Raw genomic sequence first — 8,682 nt, forward strand, 5'->3', positions numbered from 1 at the left:
GGCACACAAGAACATACCCATGCTTCTTACAAGAGTGCATTCCAGCGTGCTCTCTCTCGTTGTCACCTAGATGCGTTTAATCAACTCAGGAAACCCCTATGCGCAGCCTTTCATAAGGCAGTGGGTTTACAACAACGTTTCTGGATAGTGAGTGTTCAAGACAGACTAAAGGAAGACTGTAGATAACCCATCGATTGGCCATATGAAGCACACATACTCCGCGTCATTGGACTTGGTACAACCTCAGTGTACCAGGGTGTTTTCGGAATCTTCGGAACGTTGAGAAGACTTCGGTATCAATCTTGCTGTGAGCAGACAACGGTCTACTGTGAACTCCAGAGCAACGGAGATCGTGACGCCGAGAAACAGGATGCTTGGCAAAGAGTAAGCGAGCCTGGTTAAAAGGGACATAGACATATGGAATGTGCACCTAACGCTGAACAGAAACCTTTTATGCAAAAGAGTTGAGAAGCTCATAAAGACCCTGTCTGTGTTGCCTGGGCCCTACTACTGGCCAGGTGGGAGAAAGGCCTCATCCACGCCATGAAATTGCAAAAGCACCTGAAACTTCTACGAGAGTCGAAGCGAAGAGGTGGTGGACATATGGTGGGCTGCTATGACGAGTAAGGGAAATTGAAAGTCTCATCGGGGGGGGGGGGGTTAATTTTAGGCAATCCATCCAGTAAAATTCATCGCGTACCTTGATCCCGCCGAACCCACCTTGATCGGCCACGGAATATTTCGAGGTACATAATGACGTGATTTTGGTTGCTTTGCAAGGATGAGAAAGTCGTCTTCAACATTGGAAGAAGGGCGGATCATGAGAAAACTTCCCAGATGTAGGGGTACCTAGACCAGGTTGACCGGCGAAGGTTGACCGGCCCAGCAGGTTCATTTCTCCTATTATATTATTTTCATTTCCAGGCTTGTTACCTTCATTACATGTCTGTAGCAACTTGGCGATATTGGCAGGGTAATCAGATCGTGTTGGGACTGATAGGTGAATTGTATAGAGATTTCTATGATATGGTGGAGTCTTTCATTTCAAGGTAGAAACCATAAGAAGTAATCATCGTGACTCAGGAAAACTTTACTTATGCGGTTGCGAGAGATAGAGAGAGAGAGAGAGAGAGAGAAACAACTGCAGCGCAAGCGTCTTTGGTACAACACTGCAAAAATAGTTAAAATTTCCAGGTGCAGAATGTACACAGTGGTCGTGATGATTGATTGTGAACGATCAGTGATTCAAGGGCATTGCCAGTTGAAAGTACTCTGCCACTCCACGAGCCGTAGCTCATCATTTCTCTCATCACGAGGAGGCCTGAACCCTTGAGTAAGGTCGGAACGTGGGCCCAGAATCCCTCTAAGTCGACGACGTCAAGCTTATTAGTTCCAGGTAAATTATAACGCTTTCTACCTGCAATCGTAAGCCGCTCAATACTGTTAATCTTCACATCAGCACGGACAACGTCGATCGAGAGGTCAGAAGCAGGAAGCACCACAACTATCACGCCTGAAGGTTCCTACCGCAGTTGCTCTCGTTGTGACCAGACGACTTGCTTCTCGCAAGAGCGAAACTAGGCAAATTTTGTGGATCCTGCTGCGACCAACATCGCCAAAGCGGGCATGTGGACCCCAAGGACAGCTCATTGTCCGTCACTTGCATCCATCCGGTTTGTCATCTCCGAGGCCATACCCCACACTAGCACCCGCCGTTTCTTCCCCGGCTTGGCGAGATCCCAAGTGCAACAAAACTCGAGCTTCGAACAAACCGTGCAGCGTCATCAATGCGAATGGCTAACCTCTTCCTAATGTGACCCACCTCACGATCCAACAGGGCGGCATCATCCCGGTCGTCCGCAACCAGTGCTAATTGAGGGTCTTCTCGCTGTAACGTAAATTCCTCACTTGCTTGCTTGCTTTCTTGCCTTCCACTGAGGCCTGTACACTGGCTCAACGCCGAAGATACACAAAAAGCTCCTGTCCACGCTTCTGATCCAGTGTTACACTGCCAGCTCCATGCGTGCTGCCGAAAGATGTTAACAAACCCATTGGAAAAGCACGGCATGCTACTGGCGATAGATCTTCCAGCTCCTCCAACGTCAAACGGCTCCTGATCCATCGAGAAATTACCCAGTTGTCGTAACCGTCTGCCGTGTACAAGCTGCCGCTTAGGATTAATGGCCCACATCTCTCATTTGATGGATTTTTTACTTCTGCCCAATCCTGTCCCCACCTCCGATCTCATTTTCTGCTTTTCCAATTCTGTCATTCCCCTTCGATCATCGTTGTTGCTGCTCTTCTTTCAGCTCTAGCTTCTCTTCCATTCCATTCAGCCCCGATCCACTGTCTTTAACCTTGCTTGTCATGTCTGTCTGTCTGTCTGTCTGTCTGTTTGTTTGCCTATCCATCTGTCCATATGTCCACTCCGATATATTTCATCGTCTTCCACCAAATAAAAATAGAAATGTATGTGAATGTTCTACGTTGAAACTTCTAGTTCGGTTACATGCTGAGATATGAAGACAGGTTCATGATCTAGAACCTGAAATCAACATACAATACAACCCTATTTTGAAACTATGGGTTTGTTTTTTAAAAAACTTACAATTGTTATGATCTGAATGATACTGGAATTAAAAATCAGGGTCTTGACAGTGGAATTTCATGTTCAGAGAAGAAGATAAGAACCGTGTTTTCAATCCATGTTGTTGAATTTTTTTTATTGGTATGACTGTTTTGGGAATATTTCTCATTTAGAAGCAATTATTGTTTTATGAAAAAGTAAAGTAAAGTAAAAGAAAATAAAAAAGTTGTCTTTTCCTTGAATAATGACAATACAAACATTCTAAATAAGATGTCAGAGTGATATAGAGTTTAATAATGTTTGAAATGAGTGGTGTCTCATGTCCTAAATCAAATTTGAAAATTTAGAAGAAAAAAATAAAAACTCAATCAAATTATATATATATTGTTTTATTATTTGAATATGATTTTGTATTTTATGAATAGTTTTAATCATTATTGAAATTAGGCTTTAATATATATATATATATATATATATATATAAATGTTATATATGTATCATTCAAATATTGTTCTTATATAAATATTTTTTATATTTTTTTTTAGAAAATATATTCCAAATGATACATAAATTAATTATTATTTTTGGAATATACATACATACATACATACATACATACATACATACATGTAAGAGTGAGCAGCGAGTTGTGGTGGCATTAACAAATCACTCTTCGTATGTACATTTATATCAAACCTTGGAACCAATCGGCATAAGCAATGAATGAATGAATGTCTTCCTTTCCACATCAAATCCTCGTTACATCCCAGACCCAGTGAGGAGCTTCCACTTCCCCTGCTGCCATGGTTGGTATGTATGTCATGGGACAATCATCCGCATAGCTGGCATGGCATGGCATGACATCATCATCACCATCCCCATTTCCCTCCCTTTTCCTCCAGCTGAGCTGGACTGAACTGGAGATGATGGGGAACAAACTCCCCTTTCTGTCCTACCATCATCCATCCACCCCATGGAAGGAGTGAGAGAGAGAGAGAGAGAGCGAGCTAGCTCTCTAGTTCCTCTGGGGGCCATTCCATTCCCACCTCACAATCTACCTTCCCGTTTGGATTCATGAACGGACAAACATATGGATGTAAAATGGATGGGAGCCACACAAGGGCTTTGGTCAAGCCTGAACTCAAAAGTAGGGATTTGTCCTCCCAATTCTCTCTCTCCCTCTCTCTCTCTCTCTCTCTCTCTCTCTCTCTTTATATATATATATATATATATATATTTTATATATTTATATATATACACAATGATTTTGTATGCCATTCTTATATATTGCAAATTATGCCTTCTTGTTTACACAAATGCTTGCAACCATTATTTGGAGATGCCCGGAAGAACTGGTAGGCGGCCGCCAGCTCACCCCCCCCAGTAGAGCCAATAGTAGGGCAGTAGTGGCCAATTCCACTTTACAGCATCATCATCCAGTGCACATGTTCTTGTGCCTGACTCTGGAATTAAGGGTATGATAAAGGATAGACGAATGTACAAAAAGAATGAAGAATTGATGGATGGATGGACGGAGGGGAAGGGAACTGAAACAAATGCATGCACACACTCAAACACATGGCATTGGGAACAGCAGCACACTGTTTCCCATTTTTCCACATCATGTGTTCCCAGAGATTGACATTTTCAATTGAATCATAACCTAAACTCAGGCATGCAAAACTCATCTCCTTTTCCCCCCATCTTCCCCTTCTCTCTCTTCTGTAATACTTTATTTCTGTTTGTTTCGTTAATCTTAGTTTAAATTCTTTGAGTAGCTGGCCTTGTCCAAAGAATCAAAACCCATTATGATTGATGTATAGGATTGGAACTTGGAAATTGTGGAATGGGGGGGGGGGTAATGGTGGTAGAAATATGGCACAACCTTCAACAGATTCATTCCTATTCCTCTAAGTTATATAAAATTAGTTTCGTTTTTTATTCTATTTTTTGGATTATGACTAATTTGATTTAGCACAATGAAGTAGCATCAATCAATGATTGGATGTAAGTTTGGTTCGTTTTTTTGCAGAATCTTGAACATGATTCCAAGTTGTTGTCATATACCATAATAACCTATGTCATGGAACCATCTGTCAACTGTTGAATTTCGGATTTTTAAAGTTTTAATGTTTTTAATTTAAATGCAGATATTTCTCCTAAAATTATTTTCAAAATTATTTACAGGTATAAGTGTACGGTGCTTTTAAATGCAAATTAAAGTAAGAAACAATAAAAAAAATAGTTCCCAATTGGTTCCCAGGTCGTTCCCCGTTTTCCAATTTCTCACAAACGTGATTGGAATGGCCTCTACACCAATAATGCAATCTAAATGGGTTGGGTATTAAGACGGAGGGGGGGGGGTGTCTGCAGTCAGCCAGTCAGCCAATTAGCCAGAACTGTCAGCCAGAAACGTCCACCATTCATTCAGAAATCGTCGTCGTCATGGTCATCGTGTTGAAATTAGGGTTTCGAGGCCACAGCTGCAAATCCTAATTGCTCCTCGCGATACAGTTTTGCTGGCTATGGAGAGAGGCGCCCTGAAGGAGACTTGTCGGGGAACAAGAGCCAGGGTATGGGCTGGCAATGCGGGTCGGGGGTGGGGGGAAGAGTGTCTCACTGCCTTTCTGCCTGCGCATTGAAGGGCCACCTCCATCAGCACGGAAGAATTGGGCATTGACAGAGACTCACTGTAAAGCCATGTCCTGCTCATCCAACACAAACCCGTATTGAATGGCACAGCATCCTGTTATTTTATTAATTTATTTTGCCGTTTTCTCTTTCCCTTTTCTAAGAACACCACCCCGTAAGTCCCACACGCCCCGGCCTCTCATCCACGCCGCGCTCTTCCGTAGTGAAGCTGATGAGCCCAATCAAGAGCACGTGAAGATCTAGGAGATGGTCGGTGTGGGCGCCCCCCACATAAATTTGTCGTCGGGAAGCCCTTGAATGCTGGGCACATGGAGAGCTCCAGCGTACAGAGTGCTGGTATTGTCACCACGGCTCTTTCCCTCCGACGGCTCTTCTTAAAGCCCCCTCTTCTGAGCCAAGCCCCTGCAGGTCAAGAGTACCGAACGCCAGGGTGGGTGTCAGTGTTGTTGCTGCAACTGCGCCTTCTTTTTGGGTTTGATCAGCCTCCTGGCTGCATGGAAAGGGGAACTGTGATGAACTGGAGTTCGGAGCAGATCGTGTGACGAGGTCCCCCCGTAACACTATAAATTCCCTCCCCTGCACTTGAAAGCGTGTACTTTGTGGATTTTATTTACATGGCTTTTAAACATAAAATATGAAAATATTGTTTAATTTTTTGAACTATTTTCTATCTTTAAAGTCACCATTTTTTTTTGATATGTATATTTTTTAAAAGAGAAATAAAGGTTTTTTTGAGCCCAAAAGGTCTAACATTAGCAAGTAATGTTATTCTTGACTTCTTAGGACACATAAGCATCTTTTAATATGACTATTTTTTTTTTAATGTGCTTAATAAAATCTATTAACTGAAAATAAGATCTAATTGAAAATAGTTGAAATTTCAGAATAAGTGTTATTTTTGGTTTTGATAAAAAAGTTGATTTATAAAATTATTTATATAGATTGCAAAGGAGCAAGAGATCTTTATTATTGCTATCAACAACTTATTAAAAAAAAAGAGATATTCTTCTAACTAATAAAAGAAGATTTTTTTGGTGTTAAATTTTTTTTATAATTGATTTTATTTATTAAGAAAATTAATATTTTTTAAAGTGATTACAATATAATGTAAAAGTTTATCATAAAATATAAAAATATATAATTATTGGCATCATTTTTATTTGTAATAAACATAGTTTATACTTTATTAGTTACTACTTGAAAATTTGATAACTAATATAAACATAGACTATAATCTATTAATGCTAATAAATAATTTACAAGATATAAATCAGAATAAATTACCACGAATAATAAAAAATTATATTCTTTTTTGAAAATATTGATAAAAAGTTATAAAAGTAATGATAGTGTTGATTTTCAGATCTAAATTTTTAAATAATATAAAGATGAATTAGATGCTATTTAAAATAATTCTAAATAATAATAATTTTTATTAAAATTTTAAGAAATTATAAATAAAACATACTTTGATGATTTTTTTATAAGATTATACATTTATTATTTAGAAGTAAGTATTTGTTCTTATAAGATTTATATTTAGATTTTAATTTATTGGATTTATTAAAATATTTTTAAAAATATATAAACATTTAGAGAAATATAAAAATGATCATTATTATTGAATTTTATTTTATTAGTTTGAAGAATATCTATTTTTTTTTTTGCTCTACTACCAAGATATCATTATGTAGGTGGCATTATAAGTGGTAGTAGGATGCATTACATGCCTTGAAAAAAAGATAATAATTTTATTTGAGAAGATTATGACTTATTGATTGAAATGGTAGATGTGATTCATATTGGTGAATATGCAGAACTAGAGGCTATTGAAGAAGCCATAAATTCACCTTTTTACAAAGAGTGGAATTATGCCATGAAAGATGAATTTAATTCTTTGATAGATCATGGTAGAAGGAAATTTTCATTTTTATCTAATGGTAAGAAGGTTGTAGATTTAAATTGGATTTTAAAAAAAAAACTTGCTAGCAATAGCTCTATTGAATGTTTTAAAGCTTGATTGGTTGCAAAAGGTTTCATTCAAGTGAAGGATCTTAATTATCAAGAAATTTTTGTACTAGTTGCTTGCCTTGCAACAATTTGCATGTTTATTGCAATTGTCACTATCCATAATTTGAATATGTTATAACTTGATGTTGTTTTAGATTATTTAAATGATAAACTTAAAGAAGAGAATATTTATATGAAGCTTTTAGAAGATTTGGAAGTTCCATCAAAATACAAAGATAAGGTGTTCTGATTGCTAATGACTTTATATGATTTGAAGTAATTTATATTCAAACTTTCATTCCATCCATGTGTGAATAAATCTTTATTGAATCTTAGTCGAGAGCACTCAAAATTAGAGCCTTATTTGTAGACAATGTACATTGAGGGACTAGTTCTTATACTAATTATCTATGTTGATGATGTACTTATTTGTGGAAAGAACTTTGAGATTCTTATGAAATGCAAAGCTGAATTACAAGAGATCTACAAGATGAAAGACCTTAATGAATCTAATGATTCTCTTTGTATTGATTTTTCACAAGATAAGAAAAATAATACTATTAATTTGAGCTAAATTAAGTACATTTGTCAAAAGTTAGAAGAATTTGGGATGAAAGATACAAAGACAATTGCTACACCAATAGTACAAAGTCATATGACTAAGCATGAAAATGATGATCTTTTGGATGCAAAAGATGTAAAGATTTACAAAAAAACTTTAGGTTTGTTATTGTACCTTGAAAATGGTATAAGGTATGATATTTTAATTCCTTGTCAATGCTTTACTCAATACATAGTACATCCATATGTTTGCATTGGCAAAGAATGAAATGAATATTTTGTTATTTGCAAAGAACAAAATATTTGGTATTGTAATATGAAAAAAAAGAAATAAATTTGCAACTTGTAGAGTATAGTGATGCAAATGGAGTAGATTGTGTAGAGATGCATTGTTGAGTAGGAGGTTATATATTTATATTGGAGATGGCAATTATCACTTGGTCAAGTAAGAACCAATCTTTAGTTTTTGTTTTGTCAATAGAGACAAAGTGTGTAACTTTGGCTAGTGCAGCAAAGGAGACTTTGTAGCTTTTGTAAAGTACTTAGAGATTATGACATTCTTGAGCCAAAAGAGATTCTTTAAAATAGTAATGGCATTTTTGAAGATAATCATAATACCATTGCTATTGCCAAGAATCCAACACATCATAGTTATACAAAGCATTGAAATACAAAACATCATTTTAATAGGCAATATATAAAAAAAAGACAAATTGGTTTGAAGTATTATTCCATAAAGCAAATCGTAATAGATATCTTTCCAAAACCTCTTTCTAGAAATAAGTTTTTTTCTTTCAAGAATATGTTAGGTCTTGTTTCAGTGGAGAATTAAGTCCCACTTCTAGAGGAAGAATGTTGAATATTCCATATTA

General features: G+C 37.0%; 1 protein-coding gene across 1 annotated transcript; it reads right to left on the bottom strand.

Moving 5' to 3' along the window:
- Positions 1–962: 962 nt before the first annotated feature.
- LOC149988008 (uncharacterized) lies at positions 963–2,865 on the bottom strand. Its single transcript, XM_090254641.1, has 2 exons — positions 1,528–2,865; positions 963–1,417 (listed from the first exon to the last, which is right to left on the bottom strand). Exon 1 carries the CDS (start codon positions 2,189–2,191, stop codon positions 1,703–1,705), a length of 489 nt encoding a protein of 162 aa, XP_090110767.1. The 5' UTR covers positions 2,192–2,865; the 3' UTR covers positions 963–1,417; positions 1,528–1,702.
- Between the last annotated feature and the right edge of the window lie 5,817 nt (positions 2,866–8,682).

The sequence above is a fragment of the Physcomitrium patens genome, chromosome 12, assembly GCF_059467195.1.
Source record: "Physcomitrium patens ecotype Gransden chromosome 12, ASM5946719v1, whole genome shotgun sequence".
In the NCBI taxonomy this organism is placed as follows: Eukaryota; Viridiplantae; Streptophyta; class Bryopsida; order Funariales; family Funariaceae; genus Physcomitrium; species Physcomitrium patens.